The sequence below is a fragment of the Pseudogymnoascus verrucosus genome (assembly GCF_001662655.1).
Source record: "Pseudogymnoascus verrucosus strain UAMH 10579 unplaced genomic scaffold scaffold_14, whole genome shotgun sequence".
NCBI classification, from domain to species: domain Eukaryota; kingdom Fungi; phylum Ascomycota; class Leotiomycetes; order Thelebolales; family Thelebolaceae; genus Pseudogymnoascus; species Pseudogymnoascus verrucosus.
This window is the reverse complement of record NW_017263665.1, coordinates 188,721-216,270: the sequence shown is the minus strand read 5'-3', so window position 1 is coordinate 216,270 and position 27,550 is coordinate 188,721. Positions and strand designations below refer to the sequence as shown.

Sequence of the window (27,550 nt, the reverse complement as noted above, 5' to 3'; positions counted from 1 at the left end):
GTTTAAGACCCAGCGTTACAATAGAATAAGCTAAATTATATTATAAAGCTTAAGTTTCTCTCTATATTTAAGGAAGTATTTAAAGCTATATTTATAGAGTAGAATATTAAGAGTAGATTCTAAGCTATAAGGCTAGTTCTATATAAGCTATAGAGTGTTCTCTCTTACTTAAATCTATACTATAGAGTATAATGCCTATATATATAAGAGGTACTAGGAATTAATTATAATTAAATAAGGGTTATTATATAGGCTAGTAGTATAGTAGTAGTTATAATAGTTAGATTTTAGTATTTTAGTAGCCTACTTACTTATATAGCCTACTTACTTATAAAATACATTATATAGTTTACCTTTATTACCCTTATTACTTTATTACTAACATTACTTAAAATAACTATAGTTATTTTAAGCTTAATATATTAGTAATACATTAGGTATATATTAAGTAGCTCTTACCTCCTCCTCTCCTCCTTCTATAATAAGGTGTTCTTCCTAGTATCTATTATCTTTAAATTAAAGATTACTATTAATAGTAATAGTATTAGGCTATAGATTAAGTTAAAGTAGTAAAATAATCTCATCTATTATAAATAATGCATTAGTAATGAATTACTACTGTTATTGTTACTATTTCCTATAGAATTTAATTTAGTAGGAAATTAGGGTACTATTATATACTGTTCTTTACCTTACCTGACTATATTAGGTGATGCTACGCAAGCATGGCTGACTAACGTGCAGGGTTTAGTCATAAAAGTGGAGCATTTTTAGGTAACACCTGATGGGCAGTTCACCTGTGTACTCAATAACAACAGCCGTCTGCTGGCAAACACCACAAATCCAGCCCAGTCCAGCCAACGACCCAGCCAAGCCCATTCAGTCCAAAAACAAATACCCCACCGACGCCACGGACGACCCTGATCCCCACCAAGCTGAAAAAAAAACCAGAGTGACAGCGCAGCATCGCCCAGGCTGAAAAAAAAGCGCCTCTTGAACCCACTGTGCACGTACCTGTACTTAGGCGGCGTCATATAGTCACGAGACGGGAAAAGAAGGCTGAGAAGGGTAGGGAAGAGACAGGGGGAAGAAGACTACGAGGACACTACGCACGGGCAAGAAGGATAAAGACAAGGGGGTTATTGTGGAGTCACGGGTTTTTGGAGATTTGAGATCCGGAGGGATATTTTTTGTGGGGTCAGAGAGAGAGAGAGGTCGCGCAGAAGTCACGGGTTTTTTGAGGATATCGAGAACGGAGAAACAGAGGTTGAAGCATCGTCACGAGACGAGACTTGTTACTATCAAACCATCACCCACGATACACACCCCAACCCCAGCAAAAATGCCTACAGTCCTCCCACCCTCAGGCAACCCGCTGTACGTCCCTCCTTCCCCCCTCCCTTTTCACCCAACTAACACCCCTCCAGCGTCTTCCTCGACATAACAATAGGCGGACAACCCCTAACCCGCCTCCCCCTCGAGCTCTACCCCACCCCCACCTCCCCCCCCTTCCATCTCCAATGCGTCTCCGCCCCCCCCGGCTACAAAAACAGCCGCATCACGCGCATCATGCCCGGCATCGGGATCTACGGCGGTTCCGACTCTGCCGCCCCTGCCCACGCACCTCAGCAGTTCGCTGGGCCAGGGACGACGGGGAGAGTTCTGGAAGAAGGGGAGTTGGCGTGGGCGGGTGCGGGGGGGCCGGGAGGGGGGAGAGGAGGGGGGGGAGAGGGGAATGCGTATGTGATTTCGTTGGGGGGGGCGAGGGGGGAGCCGATTGGGAGGGTGTTTGGGGAGGGGGGGTTGGAGGGGTTGAGGATGTTGGGGAGGACGGGGGTGGGGAGGAGGGGGGAGGGGGTGCCGGATTTGGAGGTTGGGGTTGCGATGTGTGGGGAGCTTTAGGGGGTTTGGAGGGGAATGGGGGGAGGTTGTAAAGGGGGGATTAATAGATATGCGCAATGAATGAATGGTGCTTACTTATTGGAGCAGCGTTGAGACAGTTTAGACTGGATTTAAACATTTATTAAACGGATGAAGGGAATCTGCGCAAAACTTGCTGTCTGGGCGAAGAAATGCGCAAAAAACCTACAGCCAACGCCGAATCACTAGGGAATTACTTGGTGGGACGGCGAGGGACTGAGAACTAAGTGTGAATAATAAATAAATGGCTTCTATTGTTTATCATTGACTCCAGATAATGCGTGGTAGACGATACAGGATAACCTCCCCCCCCCCTTGGGGCCATACACAAACAGTCAAAGTCCTGTAACAGGCACATTTTCTCTATGGAACAGGAGGGAGGGCTGTGGTGTAGTCTGTATTTACCATGGCTACGAGGAGGTGTTTTATCATGAATGATTAACTGCTGTCTTCAAGGGTCAGCCCGATATGGAGATTATTGAATACGGAGGGCTCGAGCGTTAAAGGGAAAAGGCGTCGGGGCTTCGGCCGACCTTCAGACTGAATTTATGAAAGCTGTGGTAGAAACCGAACCTAGGTTGTATGATCTTAGCTGGAAAATAGTTTCTTGTTGCCCGGAAACTTGGTCTCTCCACGAACCTAGAGTGGCGGGTTGCAGTTATACTGCATCCACAATATGCACAGATGGCTGTCTTTAGGCGGTGTCAGTAATGCGCGGGCATTGGCTAATGCAACTGCAACCTACTAGTAGGGACCTGGATGCTCCGAACTAATTATTAGGCTCGAACCACATATCCCTATGTTAGCATCTAACTCTTTTCTAGGCAACAGAGCGCTAATATGTCGCTGCTTTTCTAGGATTTAAGAAAGGGGAATCAGGAAATGGTAAACTGGCATTAGAGGGCCCTCTACATGAGCTAGCATCAATGGATTAACACTACTAAACAACTGATGCTGGATTGCTGTTAACTAATTACCATATTCCGTTCTATGTTAGTAGGCCTAGCTACTTTTATCACCATGCTTTTCGCGACTTTGCAAAAGCAGCTGCCCGTTTCTCGTTTCCCGTTTCCCTACTTCTGTACTATCTAACATAACATTCCGTTTCTAGTTTCTACATCCTAGACTATAGGTTTCTAATTCTAGGATTTAGCTTTCTATGTGCATAACACTATAGACATTATGTTAGTGCATGCCCCCCTAGTTTAGTGTCTACACACACCTGCTCCTTCTCTTTCCTTCATTCCCCTATCTTCCCTTCTGTCTTTCCTATCATTTTCCTTTATAGAACGGATTTCATAGATCTGTTTTAGCAGCGGTTCCTTTTTAGATTAGCCGTTCTTACCATTTCTACGCTCATTAACATGCAGTTGATAGTTAACACCTAACATGAGTAATGCAGTGTCAGAATCGTTGTCCACCTCTAGTGCAAAATCTAATAGAGTATAATCGTCCTCTCCTTCATTAGGAACATATACCACAAGAAGCCTTAATTGTCTTTACTGCCGACTTGTACTTTAGGTCGAGATTCTTCGTTTGCTTTTTGCTGACCTTTCCTTTTTGGGCTCCTTTTCAACTCTTGCTCCTCGTTTTTTCGTTCTGCCGCTAGGCGCTCTCTGAATGCCGTCCGCACCAAATCGTCAAATATCGTCATTAATATTAGTCAACTCTTCAAGAATTCTAGTCTCAATAGATGAATCACGCCTTCCGCTGTTACAGCCGTGCTTGCCCTAAATACCCGTCTAGCTGTTCCCTGGATAGATGGTAGCATCGAACCAAGGCGGCAAGACTCCTCAATCCTGATCTATGCTGGTTCGACCGCCACAGGTCTCTACGCCATCCAGCTCGCCAAGCTAGCTGGCTTCCAGGTCATTGCAACCGCATCCCCGCGGTTGTGGGCCACAAATTTCTCACACCCCACTCTGTACCAAGTTTGGAAATAGCGTAAATACAATCAATTAAGTTCATTATAATCCATTTTGTCTCCTTTTCAATTGCAAAATTCCAAGTCGAATGATACTAACAAATCGTACAACAACAATCATTCTAAGAACCCCCAAATATTGTTCAGGCTCTCAGCCAACGCTGGGTGAGCCCACACGGCATCCCTCAGTTTTTCATAACTCACATTACCTATCATAGCCATCTGAACAATACTCATGATTTCTCCACCCTCGATGCCCAAACATGTGAATCCTAAAATTTGCCCACTTTCTCCGTCGACAACCGCTTTCATCATGCCTCTCGACTCGTCTGTTTCCAGCGCTCTCGCAACATAAGACATTGGCATCTTCGCAGTCTTGATCTTCCGCTCAGGATACTTTGCTCGAGCTTCATGCTCATGGAGGCCAATGTGTCCCAGCTGAGGATCAGTGTACACAACGTAAGGCACGAGACGGTCCTTGATGCTGAGTTTGGTTGAGGTTCCGGATGAGTTGAGTACATTTGCTTTGATGACGCGGAAATCGTCATATGAGACATGCGTGAATGCAGGAGGCCCTTTCACATCTCCAAGGACGTAAATATTCTTGGCCGAAGTCTCAAGAAAATCGTTTGAGACAATGTAACCTCTGGCATTCGTGGTGATACCCGCAGCTGGTAAATTCAATGCATCTGTATTAGGGATTCTACCAGCTGCAAAAAGGATATGGGTTCCGTTGATGGCTTTCTCGCCATCTTCGGTCTGCACGTTGAGATCAAACGACCCAGTTGAGGAGGTGGAGATAGAAGACGCACTGCTGTACAAATTAATTGTCAATCCATCTTCCTTCAAAATCTCCAGGAGTGCATCGGCAACTTCCTTATCTTCTCGCTGCAATAGCTGTTCTCCACGCTGTAGAATGGTAACTTTAGCGCCCAATCGTCTGAACAGCTGCGCAAACTCGACCCCAACATAGCCACCACCGATTACCACCAAGTGAGCTGGTACAACATCCAATTCCTGAACGCTGGTAGAGTCCAAAACTTTCGTTGGATCGATATTCTCCAGGCCCTTAAGCTTCGGAGGCACAGGTCTCGCTCCTGTGTTAATGAATATTTTTTCCCCCATAACCCTCTTCTCACTCCCATCACCCATCTTAACCTCGATCGTCCTTTCATCAACAAATTTAGCCTCGCCAATTACAATATCCACGCCCGCATCCTTCGTCCGATTCTCGCTACCTTGTCGAAAGCTATCCACGATATCCCTTTTCCTTTGTCTCACTTTCAGCATATCTACCTTGATTTCATTGGGTCGTTTCAAAGTCCCATTTGTATGGATACCATAATCTTGACCGCGCCGTGCTAGATACGCTGAACGGCCACTCGCCACCATAGTCTTTGTAGGCGTACAGCCTTCATTGATGCAGCAACCACCAATGTGAGTGCGTTCTATAAGTGCAGTCTTTTGGCCGGTTTTGGCGAAGGCTCCTGCAAGCGGAGTGCCTGCTTGCCCGGAGCCGATAATTATTGCGTCGTATTTGGTTATATTTGACATGGTTCTTATAAGTTTAGAGGTAGTAGCCATGTAGAAGATTATGTAGTAGCGAGACACGATCTTATCCTGTGGATCGAGGACGTGTGATGTTGAATAACTATGACGTCTCTAGTCCATTTCACAGCCCATACAAGGATACTTGATGAATCAAGCAAGCATTTCCATGTTGGCCAATTGACTGCTCCAGGAAGTTCGCGGGGAACGGAGTGCGCAAACACCGTGTTCGCGGGGTCGGCACGGTGAAGCTTGGCAGAACAAAATGTGTTGGAGAAAGGAAGGGAATACCGGGACTACACACGAATTGTATGGTGTCTCCGGTGGCCGGAACTCTTCACTTTGGCGCAACAGAACAGAAGGCTTCAAACAGTAAATACGGTATATAGAGTATATAGATCAATTGAATTACTACACTATCTAATGGGCCTACGTAGCTATATATGGGAATTCTAAGAGCACCGCCGAAACCTTCAGTGCCTTGACTGTGTTACAGTTGGGTATCAGCCCAGCTAGCCGTACGCCAACCGTGGCGTATGGGAGCCCGTGGAATCAGTTGGGGATTCTTGCCAAGCCAGGCTAAAACCCAGAATCCCACGGTCCTCCCCAAATTTCCAACAAAATTGCACGTCGAGATTTCGTCTGGTTTGCACAGCTATCAATGCAACATGTGCTGCTGCCTCGGTGATGCAAAACCATGATCTCAATCTTCCTCGCCGAAGAGCTTGAGCGAGCTACGACAGATATACCAGACACCTACTTCCTCCAATATTTCTGCGATAGCAGGAGGGATGAGTGTAATACAGGTGTTGCGATTCTTAGAGGACTACTCTTCCAACTTTTACAGCTGCAACCAAAGTTAATCGACTACATTCTACCACGCTTCGAAGTCGAAAAGTCATCTCTATTTACACTGGAAACACTCTGGAAAATCTTTGAGGCTATGATTTGCGATGCTATGCGTAGTACTGTGTATTGCATACTGGACGGTCTTGACGAATGTGAAGAAAGCTCACTATTAGTTCTGTTAAAGAAGCTTGAGGCTCTTTTTTCAAGGGATTTATCCTCAGCCCACTGGCTTAAGTTACTTGTTGTTACCCGCGATCATCCGGAATTTATATCAGAGATACTATCAAACTTCTAATGCATACATCTAGATACCTATGCATCTAAGGTAGTAGACTTTGATGTTTGACATTTCATCAAAGTCAAAGTTGATGATCTCTCTGCAATTTTTTTTTATCCTAGCTTAATCCGTACACATGTGGAAGAAATATTTGCAACCCGCGCGAACGGCACATTCCTCTAGGTAGGGATTGTAGCAGACCAGTTGACAAAATACACATGGTCAGAAGTCGAAGAGGCGTTAAAAAACCATTTTCCACTAGGGCTAGAAGAATTGTACGCACGTATGCTACTTCAGATTAGAATGGATCGACGAAAAACCGCTGCTAAGATATTGCTTTGGGTTACTATGACTTTTCGACTATTATCTCTCTTAGAGCTCAGTACTGCAATTGATATTGTGGTTGAACCTTCTGCGTCGTTTAGCCGCGAGGAAGTCATGAGAGACAAAGTCTCGCATTGCGGATACTTCCTAACAGTCACAAATGACAAAGTACGCCTTATACATCGATTAGCGAAGGACTACCTTCTTCGGAAAACCCCTGACTTAAATGCTAAGTTGGAATTTTTTCGTCTCAAAGAAGAGGTTAGAAACTCAGAGATAGCTCAAAAGTGTTTTGACTATCTACAACAGTGTTGCCCGAATACCGCTCCGAGTACTACTCGAGGATCCTGGAGTAGAGTACTCAAAATTGAAGCTCGAATACTGGTATCCGAGTACTGGTATTCGAATACCCAAGTAGTACTCGCATATAAATAGAAATAGAGTAGGAATTAAAATATCACTATATATATACTATTCTAACTCACATTATCTACATCGCCGCTGCTGTCTTCGTCGTCGCCTTATGATAAAACACCCTAATTCTGTAGGCAGAGTAGATATCTAAGTGTAGAAGGTGATAATTAGTTCCGTTTCTTTATGATAATATTACCACTAACACTAAATAGGTTATTTGATACTATAAAAGAGAGAACAAGCTCTCTATATTCTAACAAACTTAGTGCGTTACTAGGTGCTTAGTAGGGCTAGAAGAAAGTAGAAGTAGAGGGTGTTAATGAGCTTTAAGTTAAAGATATTCTATCATATTCTACGTATACTAATGGGTGCTAATTCCTAAGATGCTTCTATAGATTGCTCGTCGTCTAGTTCTTTAGGGGCTAGCTTAGCATATATCTATAATTAATTTAAAGGCATTATTATTAGATTCTAATAGGCACTATATCTAATATAGTATAGTAGAATAGTCCTTTAGAAAAGAGTATTAAAGTAGTATTAGGTAATTGAAGCTATATAGGAATTTGCAGCATTAAAATAAGGGGCATCAGAATAAGGGGCGGCAGCTCTAAAGTATTAGATTAATACTTAGCTAGCACTAGCAACAGCGAAGAGTCACTCATTACAGGAAGTAATACAGAACGCTCAAGTGGAAAAAAGCTTCAATTATCTATTCTATTCTACGATCTATTACCCCTCTTTGCCAAGGGCTTGGCAGTACTCGAAAATATCACCCGAGTAGAGTAGTACTCGGGGTATTCGGCGAGTAGTATCCACGGCGAGTACTACTCGGGCAACACTGATCTACAAAACGGCGCTCTTATAGGTGACAAAGTTGATCTTGCTTCAAATTCTTTACATTTGAAAGCCTTTCCCTTGCTTTCATATGCTGTGTTATATTGGCAACATCATGCAAAATCCTTAGCTCGTTCGGAATACGTTGTTAATCCGCTTCATCCCTTCTACAATGAAAAGTCGCAAACTTTTAAATCTTGGTTAGGGACATACTGGGTTGCTATAGGAAAAGGAGAACCACCTAACTTATTTACGCCATTGCACCTAGCTTCGTGGTTCGGTATTCTGTCACTTGCCGAAAATATTCTTTCTAAGAAGGGTCTATTCGACACTCAAAAGCTGTCATTTATTTTTAAAAATTGGGGTGGAATAAATAAAAGAGATAGTTATGGAAGGACAGCGCTTTGGGCTGCGGCTTCACAGGGCCACGAGTCTTTAGTGCGTCTACTGCTTGAAAATGGAGCCGAGATTAACTTGACGGGTGAGCTAGAGAGAGGTTCTAGAGTGACTGCGCTATTCTGCGCAGCTGCGAGGGGGCACATAGCTGTTTTACAGCTGCTGCTTAAGAAAGGTGCGAATGTTCACGACGAGAGCGAGACACTAGGCTACTTTAGAGGGACAGCGCTGGTCTGGGCCGTTGGAAAAGGGGACAAAGATGTTGCGCTGCTGCTAATTGAGAACAAAGCAAATTGGCAGGCAAAGTGCGAGTTCGATGGGCTCACACTTACAATGCTCATGATGGCAGCTATTGGTGGAAACGTGGCTATAGTGCAGCTGCTACTGAGGAAGGGGGCGAAAATTGACGAAGATTGAAATTCGAAGTGGGTTTTCAGCGACTGCGCTATCTGTGGCAATTGAGGCTAGGAACAGGGCTATTGTACAGGTGCTACTTGAAAATGGAGCAGATATTAACAGAGCGACTTAACTTAAAGATGGATCTAAGGTGACAGCGCTATACTCAGCAGCTTCAAATGGGAACGAGGATATGGTGCGGCTACTACTTCAGAAAGGGGCATATGCAGAGGCAGGAATCCAAAATAATGGACCTTTTCAAAAAACTGCGCTAATAGCGGCAGCTTTAAATGGGCATGAAGCTGTAGTACAGCTACTGCTAAAGAATGAGGCGAACATTAGAGCGAATATTAACAGGAAGGTTGCGCCTGGAACAATAGCGCTATTTGTAGCAGCTCGTGCTCAGAATGAGGCTGCAGTACAATTATTGCTTAGGAATGGGGTAGATATTAACACGACAATGGAAGTAGGGGACGGGCTTAGAGTGACAGCGCTATACGTGGCGGCTACAACTGGGGACGAGGCTGCGGCGCAGATACTGCTTAAGAATGGGGCGGACATTGAGGCGAAAATTAAATTGGGGAGCATGTTCGAAGGTCCGGCGGTATTGGCTCCATCTTTTACAGGGCAAGAAGCTGTGCTGGACTTTCTGTTGAGAGCCGCGAAGAAATTACTAGTTGAGAAAGAAGCGGATGTGACGTCAATGGGTTGACAACCTATTGTAGAGTGTAAGCTACGTTTAGTTTGGATAAAGTAAGCGGTTAGGAGCACTAATATCTGAAATTCTATACTAACTTTTGGGCTTCAATCACGTCTCCCCCATCTTGATATGCAACTCGATATGCAGCTCGACTTTGTTGCTGCTTTTCTAAGATTTTAGAATGGAAAAAATCAGGAAAGTGTACACCGCCATTGGGGGGTTTTAAGGCGAGCTGACATCGATAGATTAATACCACTAAACCACTGATACCGGTTTGCTGTTTACCAATTACCGTATTTCGTTCTATAGTAGCGGGTCCCGGCTGCCTTCGATTCAATAGGCGATATCGCTGAGAAGGGAAGTGGCGAAACATTACCAGAGCTTGAGGTTGCGATCTTGATCGAAAGAGAGTTAAGGCCATCACCAATTAAAATACCGCTCGACATGATCGAGTTGCAGAAACCTGTTGAGAGCTCCAAGTTTCTGCCGGTCAGAACGCCTGATGCAAATGTCACCTTCGTCATACAAAAGGCACCGTCTCTTTTGAGTCGTAGAAGAACAGCCAACCTATGTTTTATGGGCGAAACAGATAAGGTGAGGCTAAAGGCCAGGATTTCTCCTAGCCAGGTAGTGTTCCTGTTTACGAAGCTATTTATGAATCTCTCGTTTTTATTGTGCAGAAACCATCATAAATCTCCGACACGTGGAAAGCTCTAGAACGATTCGACGTGGCGAAGTACCAAGATCGACTCTAGAGGATCTGACGTTCTATATTGCGTGCGGACGAGTGCGGAATTATGGGCCGCCTCGTCGGCAACTTACTCCTGTTCGCTTTGACGTTATAGAGATACCATTCACTCTTCACCCGCGAACCTATGCCGGCGAGACGGTGCCTGATCCGTAGAAGTACGAGGAGTGGCTAAAAACGCTCTACAGTTGGCCGAATATCGACGAGTCTGCTAGAGAGGATGTTGTCTAGCCCGAATAATATTGTTATAGCCGACTTGGTGCCGACACGTTGTCCAGGGATTCTTCGGGGCAGTGTTACGAGCAGGCCATGGAATTGTACCCTGCATTTGGGTTACGAATGAGTATACCGAGCAGATAACCGTCGTCGTGTCTAAAGTCTGACTAGGTCAATTTTGGACAGGCTCCGAACTGAACGCATCTGCTACTAGAGGAGGAGCCACGCTATCTATGGAGGCACGTCGCATGTGGTTTCTCTGCTGCAAGTAATGCGTTTACTCAATGCTCACGACGCTCTAGAACAGACGTATGCACTTCTAATAACCAACCCCCCCCTCCCCCAACGCCAACCTCCAACCCCAAAATCATAACCACTCCCCCAACAGCCTCTCCCTACCTCCTCCCCAACCCAGCATTACTAACATGTGCCAACAAAAACTTACAACAAGTAAGCACATACTTACACGCACTACTCCACCCATCATCCTGCGCCACCCCAAGCCTAATACACTCCCCCCCAATCTTATCCCCGTCAATCTTATACGGCATCGCCCTCCCCCCCACCCCCTCCCCAACCTGCTTCAAACACGCCAAAAACGCCACCATCGCCGCATCAAACCGCCGATGCAAAAACGTCAATCCCAGCGGCAAATCTCCACTCGTATACAGCTCCAGCACAACCTTCCTCCCCCCCCTCATAGCCACAATCCTCGACGTAGAACCGAGAGGCTGCATCTCATACCCCTGAACCTTGACATCCAGCGCCTTCGCCACCGTCGCAAGAAGAAGCAGCGTATGTCCCCACGCTGCGTTGATCTCCGGCCAATCCACCGGATGCGCCGCGAGGCGACCGAGCCGTAACCCCGCTATCGTCCCGAACGTCCCGTCGTGAGAGATGGGGAAGGAGTCGTTATGCACGTTTGTGCGCTGCAAGAGGTCTAGGAGACGCGCATCATGTGTAGCAGCCGCGGAGAGCGAAGCGTGCGTTCCCTGCGCCGCGGCGAGGTTGGTAGAGAAAGTATTATGCGAGTGCCAGAACTCCGCTTCAGCAGCGTCTAGACTCGCAGCGGATTCAGAGAGCGAGGCGAGTTCGGCCGCTAGAACGGTTTGTGTGCGTTCGAGAGACAGTAGAGAGGAGGTGGCTGCTTCTTCGGCGTCGCGGGCGGAGGAGAGGGAGGTTTCGGCTGCGGCGAGGGAGGAGGGCGTGGGTGCTGTTTGGTGCAGGTGCGTGAGGAATGCGGTGTAAGCGTCGCGCTCGCGGAGGGAGGCGGAGAGGCGCGCGGAGAGCGAGCTGAGGAGGAGGGAGGTGCATTCTGTGCAGATGGGGTGGTCGATGTCGGAGCGGGCGGAGAGGAGGGCGAAGAGCCGGTTTGCGCGCTCGGTTTCGTGGGAGGTGCTTGTAGGGGGCGTGGTTGGGGAGGTGGGGGAGGAAGAACGTTTGGTGGAGGGAGGGGAGAGGGCGGGGGGGGCGGCTTCCGAGGAGGAGAGGAGGACGAAGGACATTCCCGGGTTGGTGGGGGTGGTGCGTTTGTAGGTTGCGGGGGCGTCGGAGCGGGAGGCGGCGTCGTAGAGGGCTTTGCGCTCCGGGGGGTAGGCGGGTCTAGATGGTGGGAGGGCTTTGGGGGGTTCGTGGGCTGAGCCTGGGGGGGTTAGTGGAAGATGGAGAGGTGGGGGATGGAGGGGAGACATACCGACGAGCAGGTTGAAGGCGGCGGGGTTGAGGCTCTCCAGCGAGCTGTCGAGCTTCAGCGGGGCCCGGCATTTTTGGCAGTTCATCGTGAGATGGAGATGGTTGAGTTTGTTGGTAGCTTCATAACATCATAGCAGAAGGTGAGAGGTGGAGGTGGCTGAAGGTGAGGTTGGATGTCGTAACCTTGAGGAATTTATGGATCAGGACTAGTGGCGTGTTATGCAGCCTTGCTGTCTGAGAGGTCTTGGCGCGTCACTGCCGGAGCCTTGTCCTTCCCCACCCAATTACAAACATCTCCCCCCCAATCGACCCTGAAAGTCGGCGACCCTCGTTTTTTGTCTCTCGCTGCTCCCTCAGTTGGGATAAACGTGGTATAAGAGACGCACTTGTAAGACAGCGGATATAGCTGTGTGCATTATAGTGAAAGTATATACTAGTGAACATTTGCGAATGTGCGTGAAGCAGCTGCGTTATATGAGAGTTATGTGAGCGATGCAGTGACCAGTTTTAGAGCCCATAAGCCATGCAGATCGAAATTGCGCGCCAATCAAACACTCACTTCGTGGAGCGATCCTCCTTTTCCTCGTTCTGGCGAAGATATATCGACCGCGCGACACCACGATAAAGAACGCGCTCTAACAGCATCTAGTATTGAAGCGGAGAAATATTTGGAATGATAATTTGATTACAAGCATCTACGCTGAATACCTTCGCAGCTATTTAGGGGTTGGCCTAAGGGCCATCAGGAGACGCAAACAATGACAACCATCACCGCTGGTGGAAACAAGATCACCATCCCCTCATGGACGACCTCGACAAATCTAGGCCCACTGCCTACTACTGCCTTTCCAAGCGATTGCCTCAATAACTTCTGGAACTTCAATACACCTGGCCTGGGGATGCCATGGACGCAGATGACACAAGGCTGCGCTGCAAAAACCTGTTGCCCATCTGGCAATGTCTACACCGAGCCATGGGCGTGGATGACGAGCTACTACTCCCCGGGCGTATGTCCATCGCAATACCGCTCATGTAGTGGTCCACCGGCCCCATCAGCCCTGAGCTCTGCTCCTGGCGAGACCATTGCTTTCTGCTGTCCAACCAGTAAGTGCATCTGAGTCCCCGACTGGCAAATCTAAATATGGCTGCTCACTCAGTCGTACAGACTATAACTGCCCAAATACTGTGGGTGAAGGCGGCTTCTTTCAGTATTGTCAGAGTCTCCTCTCGACACCAACAACCGTGATAGTGGTTGATAACATATTCGACCAAAAGACTCTCTCCACCTCCTCGTGGACGCCAGCTTCGGGGCTTCCATCGTCCTGGCAAGCTGTATATCCGATTCAAGTTCGTATCAGGGCGAACGAGGTGATTCCGACGGCCACGTCGACTACAGAGACAAACAGCGCCTCGCCAACGGGCACCCAGCCGCCAACAGAGACCAATTCCAACCCAGCCCAGACGTCTTCAGATACTTCATCATCGTCTAGCTCTTCTACCCCAGTTGGTGCCATTGTCGGGGGAGTAATTGGCGGTTTGGCCCTACTATGCATCATCGCAGCCTTTGCGATATGGATGGTCATCCGCGCCCGCAACCAGAGACGAAACAACCCCCCTCTACCCCCATACAACCCCCAACAATCTGGTCCATACAACAATGGCGGAGGAGCTGGTCCTATTCTAGGTGGCATACCCGACAAAGGCGTCATTCAGCCACTGCTCGGATATAGACCACCCGAGCTTCAAAACCAAGCAATCGTACACGGTCCATCCGAGCTTCAAAATCAGGCAATTATACAAGGACCACCTGAACTTCAAGGCCAGGCAGTTGCACAAGGCCCACTAGAGCTTCAAAATCAAGCAATCGTACAAGGCCCACCCGAACTTCAAGGGCAGACGGTAGCACAGGGCCCACTAGAGCTTCAAAACCAAGCAATATCTCAGTTGCACAGCCAACACAGGGTCCCAGAGCTCTCAGAAGCTCCCTCATCGGCACCACCTCCGCAACACATTCAAGGGCAGTGGCAGTTCCAACCACAGATGCAGGAGATGTGGGCGCCTATTGTACCACCTAATTCGAACCCGCAAGGTTCACATTCTGCTTAGATATATACCCCTATAGTTTCATCATATACTTTGCGCCGTTTTACAATGCGCCTTTAATGCCCCTTGGTCTCTCATGTCCCTTTAATAGCCTCCAGCCCCTCTAGCTGTAACTAATACGCTCTTTAAAATCCTCCCTCTCTGTTCTCCTCTCTTGTTCTCTACTATTTCCCTACTATAAAACACTAGGTTAATTATATTTATAATATTATAGTAAATGGTAGTAGTTTTGGTGAGGTTGGATACTGTAAACCTTGAGGAATTTGTGGATCAGGGACCACTCGAATGTTATGCAGCTGTCTTTAATGTGGGGGGTGGCTAGCTTATTTATGCGAGTTATGCGCGTTGCACTTTACGCGTGGGGAGCTTGGACACTTTCAAAATCGCGTCTCCCAACCGAACAAAGCGCCAACGTATGTGCTCCAACAGAACACGATACGCCATTCCGATATAGAACTAATTCAATGGACCAACATAATGGAGCCTTCCTTCAAGAGACAAAGGATATCGGAGACGCGAGGACTGCAGCGACACAGCCCGGGTTATGATGGCCTTAGCAGATCCTACGACCCCGCCACCTTGCGACAACCTCTCAATCCGAGCAATGGCGCGACTTACAACCGCAATAATGACTCCACCAAGTTATACGGGGCAGTTAATGCGCGACAAGGCCCTGCCAACTTTGGAGACGATCAGTTTGACGACGACGAAGAGTCTGGAGAGGAATACTACGAAGAGGAAGCGCCAGAAGCCGACCTACAAGCGACGAGGCAGAAGCTCGATAACAAGCTGAAATCGACATTCGAGGCCATATTTGAGAAGTACGGCAAGGATTTTACTGGAGTCGGAGACGAAATCGATTTGCGCACTGGCGAGATCATAGTGGATAACGGGCATGTCGCGGAAATGCATGCTGAGACTGATGCTGGTGAAGTCAGGGGGAGGGGGATGTTGAGGGCATTCACTGAGGAGCCTGAGCACGCACGGCTCCCGCAGGAGGATGTAGAGGATTCTAACGCTACGGATGAGGGCGACGAAGATACAGACACGGACTATCATGTGCGCGGAAGACAAATGCTGCGAGCTTTCACCCAGGAACCAGAGTTTGGACAAGAAGCTGGCACGGAAGAGGACGAGAACGAGTATGATGGGGATACGAGCAAGCTGATTCCTATTGATGAAGATGAGAGCGATGATGATGATATACTATACCAAAACAGTGGCGTTATCCCTGCGAAGTCGATGGCACCGCCTCCCAGGCCACCCCTTCACAAGCCATCTCAACAGAAACCACAGTCTAGGTTCCACACGCCGAAACCCCTTCCAAGACAACGACTATGGAGCACTGGCGCCGCCGACACATTAGAACCAGACATCGTTTCGCAGTTTGGCCAGGAGCTTGGCCCGCGAATCGTCGAATACGTGTCGAGGCAAAAATCTGTCGACGAAGGAAGCATTGATCCGAAATGGCGCACCCCAGCCCTACCAGCAGCAACGGCAGGAAAAAGGCCAATTCTCAAATCCATGATCCTGCAACCAGACACCGAACGCTCGCCCTCGCCAAATGAAGACTCGCTGTGGGCTCCCGAGAAGAAGCGACGGCGTAGAAGGCGCAAGGCTGAGATGATAAATAAGGAGCCAGCTGGGGAAAGCGAGACGGTTGTGCGAGATAGAACGGTTATTTCGAAGGAGAAGATTACGAGATCGAGTGTGTCTGCACAAGCAGCTCTCCCACCAAAGAGTGCCCAGGTTGATGCGCCACAGAACCCACAGCAGGATTTGGTATCTGAGAGTGAAGGCCAGAATGCAGATGATCACCCGTTCATCGACAATGAGCCTGGTAACTCTGGTGATGCTAGAGATTCTGAGGTCGGAATTTCTCGTTATTCTATACTAGTAAAACGGAAGAACAAAAGGCCCGGATTAAGTGAAATGGTTCTCCCGAGGAACAAGTACACAAAGGAAGAAGACGAACAGATTGTGGAATGGTGCAAGAAGGTCCACACCGAGACGGAGTATCCTCTCTGGGCCGAAGAGCACTGGGAGTTGCTCAGCAAAAAGGTCGGTTTTGTTGCCTAAATCGAGGTTAATTTGCTAATCGTGTTTTCAGAACCCCAGACATAGTGGCACGGCTTACAGGCAGCGTTACCGCAGGTTGTATGACCGAAATGGGGGCCAGCACCCATTTCTTGAGCCGGGGATGGCTGGCCAAGACGCGCCGAAAGATTCGACCGTAGAGTCAGATCCTCCAACAGACAGTGGCGCAACCATTCGCGCGCTTAGATTGGACCGAACTACTGGGGGTCCGCCATTCAGTGAGCATAACTTTGCTAAAACTATGTGGGCGTTCCAGAACAGATCCGGTCCTCTGAAGAAACAGTCTAAACCTCTGGGAGATGGGAGTTCTGTCGAAGGTACGCCGAAATCGAAAGAAGCTGCCCTAAAGTCCCGTTCTGGTACAGCGGCACGCTTTGCGCCATTCAAAGAAATTCTCCATAAGCTATACGTAGTAGACGGATACCCCCTAGCCAAAGTGATGGGTATTATGGAACTTCAACACAAGTTCACAGAGAAGTAAATAGCATCCAATTTATAGCACCCCCGAAAGCGCCACTCTAACCTTGCTTAGTAATTGGCAGTATAGGCACCAATTTAGGATCTGGAGGTTCAAAAAGATCGGGCATTGGTGGCAAGAGCCAGAGTATGCGGGGATGACGTACTGGGAAGCATGTAAGAAGCTGCAAGGAAAAGAGCGAAAGAAAAACAGCCAATTGAGAACGGTGGAAGAGCAAGGAGTTTCATTACCAACGCCAGACCCCGACCAGATCAATAAGATCGAGGCACGGAGCATAGAGTGGAGGGAGAGGCGAATAAAGCATCTAGAGACGACGGGTCAATTGCTAGAGCTGGATCATGATGAGACCGAACAAAGTCAGGATGGAATGGGCAACGACCAAGGTAATGATGACAGTGATCCTCTTTTTGAGCGAGAGGATGATGACCAAAGTAACAATGGCACTGGTCCCCTTTCCGAGGCAGGGGATGACGAAAGTAACAATGTCACTGGTCCTCTTTCTGAGGCAGGGGATTCCTTCGACTTCTCAAAACTTCTCCAGGGTGCATCGGATTATATCTCGCCGAACTCGACAACAACCGTGGAGGGAGAAGACCAAATGGTTGAGCTTCCCGAGAATAGAAGCGAACAGAACCACAACCCGGAAATTATCCACGCTGGTCGATTTCTCCGCTCGAGGGTAATCCCAAATTCTCAGTCGTCTCAAGATCTGATGTCACCAAGTACGAGCCAGGCGAAGCAGGATCAAGTTATGGAGCCAATGGTACCGTTGAGTCCTGATGCTCTTGATCCTTCTTATATGTTCTCCGACGAAGAGGATGAAGCTGCGCCTGTAGTTCCACGGACCGACGCGCCGAATCCCCAGGCCTCTTCTGCGACAGCCGAGTCTCCCCAGCCTCAACCCCTGAGCGACCAGGCACCTTTGATAACACCACCATCACAAGAGCCGGATGTCCCACCTCAAGACGCTCCCGCAAAGACATCACCTGCCGAACAGCTCGATGCTGTCACGACTTCTGTGGAAATTAAAGACGAACCAGAGATTGGCTGTGGCTTAGGTGATATCTACTCTCTCCCACGCAGCCCACCACGCCTTCCTACACCACCACAACCAGCTACATCCGGCAGCGGCCTTCGCGTCGTAATCACACAACCCGACAGCTCCTCACCTCTCACTTCCCCAGCCGCTCGCACCCCTACCCCGCCAAACACCCTCACTATCTCCTCCGCCTCAAAAGCTACCCCGAAACGGAGCGTAGTGCATGAATCAACGCCGCGACGCAGCCAGGCGTCTTTGCTAAGGTTATCAGTTACGCCCACTTCCCAACGGAATCGGATGGAGAGATCCACGAGTAGACCCCGCTTCGTGTCTCGGTCGGGGAAAGGATCGGTGCGCTCGCGAGGGTCTATGACGCCGCTTTCAAGGCTGGCAGTGCGGTCACCTTTGCGGCTTGATGATGATGAGGGTGAGGATGAAGACGGGGTTGAGGATGTTACCCACATTTTGTCTCGGCGCAGTAGGGGATTAGGGGATGGGATGTCAAATCTTTCGACTCCTAAGGTTGATGGCGCGGGTACGTCAGTGATGGGGACACCGTCCCGGCGAGGCAGAGTAGGAGGGAGTAATGAAGTGAAGAGTGAGGATGGAGACCTGATGCAGACGCCAGGTGGGGCGTGGAGGAGGTGCGGGGAGAGCGGATATAAATGTGGGAGGGGGTTTTGTTTTCGGTGCTCTGTTGATGGGGAGGGCGAGGTTGGCGTGTGAGTGTCTTCTGGCTAAGAGTAGGTGGAAGTTGTTGTGTAGTAGTGCCCCCTGTCACATAGGATACGGAGGTTGAATTTAGTAAGCTGGCCTATTAATGCTTATGTTCACAACCGCCCTCTAGAGCGGTTGTCTAAGGGTTTTACTCAAAAATAGTAAAAATAATTATTCTAGTAAGCTTATATCCTGGTATTATTTCCAACAGATAGTCTAAATTCGGATTTTGGGCGGCATGAGAACATCGGACTGTATCAGGATGGCCATTCAAACTAATAATTAACACTAATTAATAGGCTATATATCAACACAAAACTACATTGGGTAATTTTGACCCCCAAGCTCATGAACAGGACGGTGATGACCCCCTGTCATCTCATGTGCCGGATCTGGGTTCGCAGACATCTCGTTCTCGGATTTATATATATATTGCACTTGTTCTTGACTTTGTACATGGCCCTGTCCCTGGCCCTGTCCCTGGCCGCCGTAATCTGGGCCTTGGTATGTGTTATTAACCGGCCCATATGCAACGCTCGCGCCGCCCACATCGGCGGGCTTCGTCAGTTTCTTGCGCAGGCGTCGCTCGTTCATGAAAAGCCCCAAAAACGCTAGGGCGAGGACGCCGAGCGGGACTCCTACGCCGGCTCCCACCGCTGTGATAGAGTTGGCGAAGTGGATTTTCTCGGCTTCTGTGGCGCCCGAGCACTGGGTCTTATCTGAGGTGGTCTTGTCTGAGCAAACCCCATCGGTGGGAGTTGTAGCTCCTGGGTCGGATGATGTAGGGTCCGGCGATGACCCCGTGTCGGACGCCGAGGGGGTCGAGGTTGGCAAGGACGACGTGGTCTGCGAGGATGACTCCGTAGTTGTCGAGGATCTGGGTAATATTTTCACGGCCACGCCGGGGCTGATCTTGAAGAGCTTGCCCTCGTCCGCACTACATGTTTTCAGCAGAGGACTGCCGCACCAGAAATTTTTGGGGTTGTCCGCTCCAACCCCATCGGTGCACGGGTAGATGTTGGCCCAGTACGGCAGGTCTATCGCGGCGCGCCAGTCAGCGTTGTTTCGGGGAAGTTCGCAAGATGCGCTTGCTTACACTCTTTGCAAAACGTCAGGCAGTCGGGTGTGTCCCAGCTGTCGACGCAGGCGCCGCGGTACATCAATCCAGGCGCGCCATAGCATAGTCCAGATGCGAGACAGGCTTCACCGGAGTGGCAGCATGTGCCTGATGTTGCTCCCGATATGCATGGGGCATAACCTGTGGCCGTGGAGCCATCCTGCCACACGCATGTCTGTGATATGGCTAATGGGAAGTAGGCGAGGATCACCGAGAGTAGGAGACCTCTATCGCACAGCATATTGACTGATTGCTCTTTGGCGACGGCGACATTCGTCCATAAAGAACATGGTTATCAGCCTCGAAGGGTCTGGCGTGGTAGAAATAGGAGAGCACAGCGAAACCAGCCTTTCGGCTTGGGCAGGTACAATACGAGAGAATTGAAATTGTTCCCTCAGCTGGAGGATCTCCTCGGGAGGATCTGGACTTTGCTGTTCGCTTTCCATTTCTATTGGCTCATTTAAGGCAATTGGACGTGATAGTGACACATAGTGATCCTTCCGGCTGTCAAAAATAGAGGATAACCCTGTTAGCGTCGTCGGCCCGGTTCGCTGTCGCAAAGAAGCTCGTGTACTAAAAAAGCTTCCGCTGTCCATCCCCCACCCACGCCATGACATGACAGACAAGCTCGCGGTGGAAACGCGCGCACAGTATATGTTTGACAGCTTAACCTCCGCAAAGCCATCATCGACGACAACGTCTTTATAGAGCTCTTTATGCAAGATCAAGTCATCCGCACTCTGTCTCCCGCACAATTGGACCATTATCGGAAGCCGTTCCTTGATCCCGCAAACCGCGAGTCTATTTACGAGATGGCCAAGATATTCCCCGTTGCTGGTAACCCTGCAGAGGTCTACCAAGCTGTGGAGAATTATAATTCCTGGCTGCTTGAGAATGAAATTCCAAAGTTTTTCTTCTGGGCAGATCCTGGCAAAATCATACCACTGGAGTTGTCTAAGTACTATTCGGAGAATCTGAAGAATGTCAAGAGTGTACCAGTGGGCCACGAAAAGCACTACTTACAGGAGGACCACCCTCATTTGATCGGGTGCGAGATCAAGGTATGGCTAGAGACGGCTGGAATTTCGGATGAAAAGAAATAGGGGAAATGAAACGAGCCAGGCATTTTGAACTGGGGCGTTGTCGTCCAATATGAATGGTTGTCGTTTTCTCTATACTTATAGTAGAATTATTAAGAAATATAATTTTTGTTACAATGCGTGAGCTGAGTTTGTTATATTTGGTGTTTGAAAGGATGATATGAGCCCCTTATTCAATCGTTGTAAAAGACGGCCAGGTTGGAGCATGGTAAATAATCTGCGGTGAGTTAAGTTCTTAAACATATAAGCAGAAGTCTATTTTGGTAGAGTGATGACGGATTTCTCACCTTGATAGACAGGCCAACCAGCTGGATTGTTGATTGGGCAAAAAAGTCTTCTGAGTCTCCAAACAATTGGTTGGCAATTTCTCCATCCTCGCTAGAGCAAATTCCAAGAATTATACCCAGTGATTTAACCGCCTTCTGGGCTTCATTCGATACAGAGCTAGAGCGGAGCCAGATGTCATGCGACTTTCTCAAAAGTGCTTGGATCTTCTGAAATGTCTCCTCATCAATAATATCCTTGTCATATCCGCTGTATTGCTTAATATAGAAGCATAGAACGCTGGCGGCAAGCATAAAGTTGTTGTTGAGGATTAAAGAATATGTCCATCCAATTGAGGACAGTCGACCATCTAGTTGCGTCTCCTCATCAACCAGGTGTTGATACTCCAAAATCTTTATTGCTGAATCCAAGCAAACTTCTCGCGCATGGGTATATTGAGGCTGCGTCATTGAGGCCGATAAATATCTCTTGTACAAGATAATCTGCATTTTGTAGAAAAACATATCAAGGTATACCCTTTGCATAATAGTCTGCGGGCTTTCTGTAATCGACTGTGATAGCGGCTGCCATCGCAGACTCTCCGGAAGGGAGTCTCGAGTATTCTGAAGCAACTCCTCAAATCTCATCAGTTCGGTATAAGGATAAGGCCGTATATCATGTGCTAAGTCACTAATAAGGCCCCCAACAGAGATTATTCTGTTCTTCGCCAGAAGGAACAAAACTGGCGTAGATTCTGACTCCGGCCGTGACTTCGGAAGCTCCAAAGTTTTCTCGTCAAAGTCGGAGTCCAGCAGATTACGGGGTTCCTCCGTATCACACTGTTGTGGTTTGATCATACGAGGCAATCCGGCTAGCGCCGAGAAACCAACGTCAATTTGAAAAATTGTTGCCCAAACTCTTCGCCGCATCTCACCTGCAAAGACAGGTATCTCACCAAAATGCTTGGGATCCCTGTGTAGTCCCATGCGAAGAGCGATGGGAATAAGCATCCCAAGCAAGATCCAAATTTCGAACTGCGCATCCCGGCGAAGGAAATGTTCGATCATGGAGTACTGTATCAAACTCTCAATCACGTAGGGCCCTCCTTTGGTATATTTACCCAACATGAGACACTGGACAATTTTCTCTCTGAATACGTTCATAGAACTAGTAGGACTGCTGTCGAACGTTGGTATTTGAGGGGTGTTGCTCGTGGGCGTTTGAGAGTGTTGATGGAGCTCCCCAAGACACAGGATGGTGAACAGTAGACAAATCCACATAATTGGAGTGCCAGATGGATCTTTCCAGAAATTATCATACTACAATTCGGTGTCAACTATGGCATACGTTTTCAAAGGAAAAGCAGCATACTTCAGTAAGAAACTGGCCACGATGAAAAATCCCTATAGGTGCCGTTAGTAATCACCTATCTGTAACGGCGGCTTCATAAATCTCAAATTTCAGAATAGTAAACCTACCAGATGGGATATCTAGAGTCAAATACCTGGATACAAGCCTGTCTGCTGCTCGTCGAGGAGGAATTCTAGATAGTATCTCAGCTTTTGTGGCCCGTTGACAGCCATACAGAAGCCCTGGCGAACTCGAAGAGTCTGGATTTTGTGGATGTGTCTCAATACTACGGATGTCTTCTTCCTCAACATTCCCCTTTAGCTCTGAAATCGAGTTGAGAACTGCTGCCCAATGGGAGCTACCAACATAGTTTCCCGCGCCTATATTATTATACTTCATATAACCGCCATCTAATGGTACTGATGAGGTATTTGCATTTTCTTTCGCACTGATGGTGGAGATAGTGAACGTACTCGGAGTTGCTCCCGAGACTGAAACTGGTAGCGGTGAAGGTGATCTAGATCCCTCGGATCTAGTATGATTGGTATGCGGAGAGCCGTTCGGGGGGTCGGATATCGATGCACCAACTTGTGTAGATGCTGGGATCGTTGCATCCTGCCGCATGAGACTAATTACAAGGCTCTCAAGCTGGTGAATTCGCTCATGCATAGTCCCTGTTAACTGTGGAACGATATTTTCTTGTGCGTCGCCGCTGTACATACAAGACCGAGAAAGGCCTCTTCTGGAACACGTGGAGCATGGGATCTGGCGGTCACATCGCACTCTGCGGCATTGACAATTAGTCCGATATCATGACGCCGAGTGGTTGGATATGGGTGTCTTTATTCTATACTTACTTTCGCTTTCTACACAAATTACAAGAGAGTTGAGGTTTGTCTCGGCGAAGACTATGCTGAGACCGGGAGCGCTCTCTACGTTCTACCCTCGAAATCGACGGTGGCGACACGAGGGGTGCATTCGCAAAAGTAGGAGTCGCTGCCATGGTTACAAAGCTACTATGCTGGTCGAATCAGTGGAACAAGATTTTTGGGAGTAATAGGCATATCCAAGGAGCTGGAACTGGGGAGTATTCCGTCTTGGTCGGACGTCCGAGATTTTCGGAGGGTGAGATGACCCTCCGCGTTAGCGTACTATCCGATCGACCATCCAGAATATAACGTTCACTACAAGGAAACCGCGATGAGGGATTGCAGTGATCCCGGACATAAATAACAGATTGCTGTAATTTCGTATATGGGAGTCATACAAATAAATAAGTATAAATATCAACGCCATGGAGTTTTAAATTGTCGTTTTTCAACATCTAAATTCAAAAAAATACTACATTTCAGAAATTAAAAACAAATACAACCACAAATCAACATGGTTAAAATTGCAGTCGCTGGTGGCACAGGGCGTGCATTCCACCATATCCAAATTTCATTTGCAAATCCCGCTGACATTTACCTACAGAAGTTGCCCAGGAAATCATAGCCGCCTTAGTAGCAGTGAAGAAGCATGATATATTCATCCTAAGCCGCAATGTAATGCTCTTCCGAGATCATGTCAAGTCCTTCTATTACTAACATATATTATCAGGTCTCTGCCCTAAGCAGCGCACCTGGAGTAACAGTGCGTGCTGTGAATTACGATGACAAACCTGACCTGGCTGAGGCACTGCGTGGGGTCCATACCGTCTTATCGTTTATCCAGCTCCTTTCAGATCCGGAAAACAACTCTCAGAAGAATCTGATAGACGCTTCCATCCTCGCCGGAGTCAAACGTTTTGCGCCGAGCGAGTGGGGGAGGTGAGTAAGCTGGGGATAAATAGTGTAGGGGCGACATCTAACAACTCCTAAGCGCAGAGATTAAAGACATCCCTTTTTGGGCATCAAAGGGGGAGATAAGGGAATATCTACGAAAAGTGAACGAGAATGGAAAAGTAAGCATCTACGCCACCCGCTATTGTTTTTTCTGACGCTGCCTCTGTAGGTTCTCGAATATTGCCTCTCAACCCGGCCTTTTCCTGAACTATCTGGCATTTCCACACAGAACCGCCAAACACGTGGTTCCGCTCAATACGATGTTCGACTTTGAGAAACAGCGTGCAATTGTTGTTGAGGGCCATGATTTTGTCATGACCTTCACCACAGTACAGGACCTTGCCACAGTTGTTACTGAGGCCGTCGATTACGTTGGCGAATGGCCTGTTATTGGTGGCGTTAGTGGCAACAGAGTTACCGTCTCACAGATTCTCAAGATTGGCGAAAGAGTTCGAGGTACGCTTTAATTTTCTTACATCGGAAAATATTAATTGGTCACTGACTGAAGTTAACAGGCCGCCCCTTTGCCATCGACACCGTGAAACTTGAAGACCTCGAAGCTGGGAAGCTTAAAACCTCATGGACACTTGAAACAAGGCACCCAAGCGTCTCCGAGGACCAAGCTGCAGAAGCTTTAAAATCTGTTCTCATAAGTACGCTCCTGAGCGGTGCAAAGGGAGCATGGGATGTGTCAGATGAGTTTAATCGAATCCTGCCAGAATATAAGTTCACTCAGATGGAAGACTTCCTAGGCAAGGTATGGATGGACAAGCCATAACAATATACGGCCTTGTAATGAGTGGAGTATATTCTTTTTGCTTAAATTCATTTTTGTGTGTGCTATATCCCACCGGGGATGCACCATGGACAGATATGTGCTGGTTTCATGTGACTCTTTGTGTGTGCTATCGTCTTATGTGTAGTATAACTGACAGCATCGGAAATATCAAAGGAAGCAAACAAAGCTTCAATACATTCACCCTTCCTTTGAAACTCCCATCAAGAAATCCCAACAAAGGCAATTCACATTCAAAACACCCATTCATTTTCCCCATTCTAAGCTCCTTGTCACGACTTCAATCCCAAACCATTGAGTCTTAGAGCCATTGTCCGTATCACAAACAATATGGAGCTCAGCCACGGTCCTCGCCACTACCCGTCTAGTCCGCAGTACTCCTGAAACAATGAAGCCTTTGTTCAGTGACTCGAATTATTTGAGGAACAATGAACAACAATGGAAAGACATCAGAGACTAATATCCGTTTCAGCTCCCCGAGCGATGAATAGATCCCTTGACTATTATCCACTCTATGAGTATATAATGCACATGCAGGACCTGGATAATTGCTCTTCAGATCACAAGCATCCTCGCAACTGTCTATTCGTGGACACAAGAGCAGTCCACAACACCACCAACAACAACAGCGAAGCAAATAACATAGGTAAGACAACAAACATCCCTGTCCAAGATGGCTGATCCCTCTTCTGGGTCGGATCCCGCTTCTGTTCCAGACGGTCCCTACCAGACGTCCCCAGATGAGAGATTCATCTCCCCTTTTGCCCCCTTCCTGACTCACATAGCCTTCGTCGAGGAAGTCGCTCCCATCTTTCGCTGGTGCGAACAGCGCCGAATATACTATGCCCTCTGCACGCACATCGTCAATTTTAATCGCTGCCACCATCCGATGAATCCAACCGGCGTCTGCAACCCTGGAGCGTGCCGCTACCCGCCTGAGTATGTCGTCTACACCGAATATCTATGTCCGGACTGTCAGCGCCGCGGCCGCGCTGAACCGCCCCCTACCGAAGATGAGCTCAATCGCAGCAATAGCGAATGGGGTGCTCGCGCGAACTCGAGTCGTGACAATTTTTTCCAGCTCGTCAGCGATGCGGGTCAGGATGGCAACTTGGCTCTGCAGGAGCTCGAGGACCCAGAGGAGCTATTCGAAAACCCCGACATACTAGGCCAGGAGATCCTCGCTGAGATGGCCGCTGCTGAAATGGACGAAATGCCCTTCTCAGACGAAGAGGAAGATGAAGATGAAGATGAAGATGAAGATGAAGACGAAGACGAAGACGAGGATCCCGGACCCCCTCCCGTCCTACCCCCCCTCCCTGATGATGACGATGATAGAGTCGAGTTCGATGTTGATGAAAGGGACGGTGGTGGGTTCGAAGGTTGGGTCGCGCGTCTCCCGCGGGGATACTCAACACTTACGCGCGCACAGTGGTTTGCTCGGCTCGCCTGGCGCAACAATAGGGCACGCGAGCTGGGGCACAGGCCAGCATTGTACTACGTCCCCGATGTTCCGGGCGATGAGACGGGTCTGCTAGTGCGCGCGGGTCCAGTACCTGTGGGAGCCTCGTGCTCCATCTGTATGATAGACTTCGGCGCGGAGGGCGACGAGGGTGAGGATGTCCGTCGCCTACCATGTGGTCATCTGTTCCATTATGGGTGTATTTTGATGTGGCTGTATAATCGCAATTGCCCTTTTTGCAGGCGGATGTATGTGTTAAGGGGCATTCCGACGTTTGTGGATGAGAGAGAGGGTAGTTCGAGCAGTCTAAGTGACCCGGGCGAGACGCTATCTCCGCCTTATATTCCGCCTGCGTCACCGCCATCGCCTGGCGTACCGCATATAGGCGGGATACCGCTTATACCAGGAGGTGTGCTAGGAGGTCAACGGCAAGGAGGTCCACAGCAAGGAGGTCCACAGCAAGGAGGTCAACAGCAAGGGGGTCAACACCATGGAGGGCTACCGATTAGAACAGTAACGAACAGGCCAAAAACAACCTATCCGTATAATTCGCAGAGCACCGGCCGAGGAGGTGGCAATCAAGGAGGTGGCAACCAAGCATGAGTTATTTGGCCAAAAAGTTAGGCCGCTATCCGTACCGAGTGCGAATTAGCAAGGACCGTGGTAAGTGAGTGCTTTTTCTTTTGTTATCAAGGATATATCAAGGATATTGCGGGTAAGTTGTGTGTTTCCTTTGTTTTATTTTTATCACGGGCGATCTTTTGGGAATGAAGTATAAATATATAGACGGATTAGGGGTTCAATAGAAGGCATGCATTTTGTTTTAGAAATTAGATCTTTGGCTTTTTATAAACGAATGTGTTTGTCATGTGCCATCTACACGCCGTACGTTATAGATAATAGACCTAACGTCTACACCATACTCTACTCCATCTGCAATTTATTCCCTCGTAGTTAGCTCCCGTA

General features: G+C 48.3%; 12 protein-coding genes across 12 annotated transcripts; 8 read left to right on the top strand and 4 right to left on the bottom strand.

The window, feature by feature from the left end:
* Positions 1-815: 815 nt before the first annotated feature.
* CYP3 (Peptidyl-prolyl cis-trans isomerase H) lies at positions 816-1,902 on the top strand (the record flags this gene model as incomplete). Its single annotated transcript, XM_018273418.2, has 2 exons — positions 816-1,377; positions 1,428-1,902. The coding sequence occupies exons 1-2, from the start codon at positions 1,343-1,345 to the stop codon at positions 1,900-1,902; spliced, it is 510 nt and encodes a 169-aa protein (XP_018131608.1). The 5' UTR covers positions 816-1,342.
* Positions 1,903-3,903: 2,001 nt separating this feature from the next.
* Positions 3,904-5,482, bottom strand: VE01_03938 (uncharacterized protein). Its single transcript, XM_018273417.2, has one exon. The coding sequence runs from the start codon at positions 5,426-5,428 to the stop codon at positions 3,962-3,964; it is 1,467 nt and encodes a 488-aa protein (XP_018131607.2). The 5' UTR covers positions 5,429-5,482; the 3' UTR covers positions 3,904-3,961.
* A 607-nt stretch (positions 5,483-6,089) lies between these two features.
* Positions 6,090-8,903, top strand: VE01_03937 (uncharacterized protein; the record flags this gene model as incomplete). The annotated part of the gene is made up of 2 exons (XM_018273416.1): positions 6,090-6,362; positions 8,514-8,903. The coding sequence occupies 2 exons, from the start codon at positions 6,090-6,092 to the stop codon at positions 8,901-8,903; spliced, it is 663 nt and encodes a 220-aa protein (XP_018131616.1).
* A 439-nt stretch (positions 8,904-9,342) lies between these two features.
* On the top strand, positions 9,343-9,639 carry VE01_03936 (uncharacterized protein; the record flags this gene model as incomplete). The annotated part of the gene is made up of 2 exons (XM_018273415.1): positions 9,343-9,576; positions 9,637-9,639. The coding sequence occupies 2 exons, from the start codon at positions 9,343-9,345 to the stop codon at positions 9,637-9,639; spliced, it is 237 nt and encodes a 78-aa protein (XP_018131604.1).
* A 1,302-nt stretch (positions 9,640-10,941) lies between these two features.
* Positions 10,942-12,407, bottom strand: ATG6_1 (autophagy protein; the record flags this gene model as incomplete). The annotated part of the gene is made up of 2 exons (XM_018273414.2): positions 12,240-12,407; positions 10,942-12,188 (listed from the first exon to the last, which is right to left on the bottom strand). Exons 1-2 carry the CDS (start codon positions 12,322-12,324, stop codon positions 10,942-10,944), a joined length of 1,332 nt encoding a protein of 443 aa, XP_018131615.1. The 5' UTR covers positions 12,325-12,407.
* Positions 12,408-12,714: 307 nt separating this feature from the next.
* VE01_03934 (uncharacterized protein) lies at positions 12,715-14,344 on the top strand (the record flags this gene model as incomplete). The annotated part of the gene is made up of 2 exons (XM_018273413.2): positions 12,715-13,342; positions 13,404-14,344. The coding sequence occupies exons 1-2, from the start codon at positions 12,997-12,999 to the stop codon at positions 14,342-14,344; spliced, it is 1,287 nt and encodes a 428-aa protein (XP_018131614.1). The 5' UTR covers positions 12,715-12,996.
* Positions 14,345-14,727: 383 nt separating this feature from the next.
* On the top strand, positions 14,728-18,867 carry VE01_03933 (uncharacterized protein). The gene is made up of 3 exons (XM_059463579.1): positions 14,728-16,402; positions 16,452-16,915; positions 16,971-18,867. The coding sequence occupies exons 1-3, from the start codon at positions 14,819-14,821 to the stop codon at positions 18,679-18,681; spliced, it is 3,759 nt and encodes a 1,252-aa protein (XP_059319803.1). The 5' UTR covers positions 14,728-14,818; the 3' UTR covers positions 18,682-18,867.
* A 53-nt stretch (positions 18,868-18,920) lies between these two features.
* VE01_03932 (uncharacterized protein) lies at positions 18,921-20,998 on the bottom strand. The gene is made up of 3 exons (XM_018273411.2): positions 20,813-20,998; positions 19,769-20,763; positions 18,921-19,709 (listed from the first exon to the last, which is right to left on the bottom strand). The coding sequence occupies exons 2-3, from the start codon at positions 20,028-20,030 to the stop codon at positions 18,991-18,993; spliced, it is 981 nt and encodes a 326-aa protein (XP_018131617.1). The 5' UTR covers positions 20,031-20,763; positions 20,813-20,998; the 3' UTR covers positions 18,921-18,990.
* On the top strand, positions 20,397-20,911 carry VE01_03931 (uncharacterized protein). Its single transcript, XM_018273410.2, has one exon. The coding sequence runs from the start codon at positions 20,506-20,508 to the stop codon at positions 20,890-20,892; it is 387 nt and encodes a 128-aa protein (XP_018131606.1). The 5' UTR covers positions 20,397-20,505; the 3' UTR covers positions 20,893-20,911.
* Positions 20,999-22,956, bottom strand: VE01_03930 (uncharacterized protein). Its single transcript, XM_059463578.1, has 4 exons — positions 22,632-22,956; positions 22,525-22,556; positions 21,177-22,472; positions 20,999-21,123 (listed from the first exon to the last, which is right to left on the bottom strand). The coding sequence occupies exons 1-4, from the start codon at positions 22,900-22,902 to the stop codon at positions 21,001-21,003; spliced, it is 1,722 nt and encodes a 573-aa protein (XP_059319801.1). The 5' UTR covers positions 22,903-22,956; the 3' UTR covers positions 20,999-21,000.
* An 846-nt stretch (positions 22,957-23,802) lies between these two features.
* VE01_03929 (uncharacterized protein) lies at positions 23,803-25,609 on the top strand (the record flags this gene model as incomplete). The annotated part of the gene is made up of 6 exons (XM_018273408.2): positions 23,803-23,920; positions 23,977-24,047; positions 24,103-24,311; positions 24,496-24,782; positions 24,842-25,083; positions 25,604-25,609. Exons 1-6 carry the CDS (start codon positions 23,887-23,889, stop codon positions 25,607-25,609), a joined length of 849 nt encoding a protein of 282 aa, XP_018131716.1. The 5' UTR covers positions 23,803-23,886.
* A 186-nt stretch (positions 25,610-25,795) lies between these two features.
* VE01_03928 (uncharacterized protein) lies at positions 25,796-27,187 on the top strand (the record flags this gene model as incomplete). The annotated part of the gene is made up of 1 exon (XM_018273407.1): positions 25,796-27,187. The coding sequence occupies one exon, from the start codon at positions 25,796-25,798 to the stop codon at positions 27,185-27,187; it is 1,392 nt and encodes a 463-aa protein (XP_018131717.1).
* Between the last annotated feature and the right edge of the window lie 363 nt (positions 27,188-27,550).

Bases quoted from the DNA above. Each gene is read 5' to 3' on its own strand.
- VE01_03938 (XM_018273417.2), bottom strand. From the start codon at position 5,428: ATGGCTACTACCTCTAAACTTATAAGAACCATGTCAAATATAACCAAA.
- VE01_03933 (XM_059463579.1), top strand. From the start codon at position 14,819: ATGGAGCCTTCCTTCAAGAGACAAAGGATATCGGAGACGCGAGGACTG. The intron at 16,403-16,451 runs GTCGGTTTTGTT...TCGTGTTTTCAG, and splicing joins GGGAGTTGCTCAGCAAAAAG to AACCCCAGACATAGTGGCAC. The intron at 16,916-16,970 runs GTAAATAGCATC...AACCTTGCTTAG, and splicing joins CAACACAAGTTCACAGAGAA to TAATTGGCAGTATAGGCACC.
- VE01_03932 (XM_018273411.2), bottom strand. From the start codon at position 20,030: ATGCTGTGCGATAGAGGTCTCCTACTCTCGGTGATCCTCGCCTACTTC. The intron at 19,710-19,768 runs GTAAGCAAGCGC...GCGCCGCGATAG, and splicing joins CCTGACGTTTTGCAAAGAGT to ACCTGCCGTACTGGGCCAAC.
- VE01_03931 (XM_018273410.2), top strand. From the start codon at position 20,506: ATGCAAGATCAAGTCATCCGCACTCTGTCTCCCGCACAATTGGACCAT.
- VE01_03930 (XM_059463578.1), bottom strand. From the start codon at position 22,902: ATGAAGTATAATAATATAGGCGCGGGAAACTATGTTGGTAGCTCCCAT. The intron at 22,473-22,524 runs GTATGCTGCTTT...ACCGAATTGTAG, and splicing joins GTGGCCAGTTTCTTACTGAA to TATGATAATTTCTGGAAAGA. The intron at 21,124-21,176 runs GTGAGAAATCCG...TATATGTTTAAG, and splicing joins TGGTTGGCCTGTCTATCAAG to AACTTAACTCACCGCAGATT.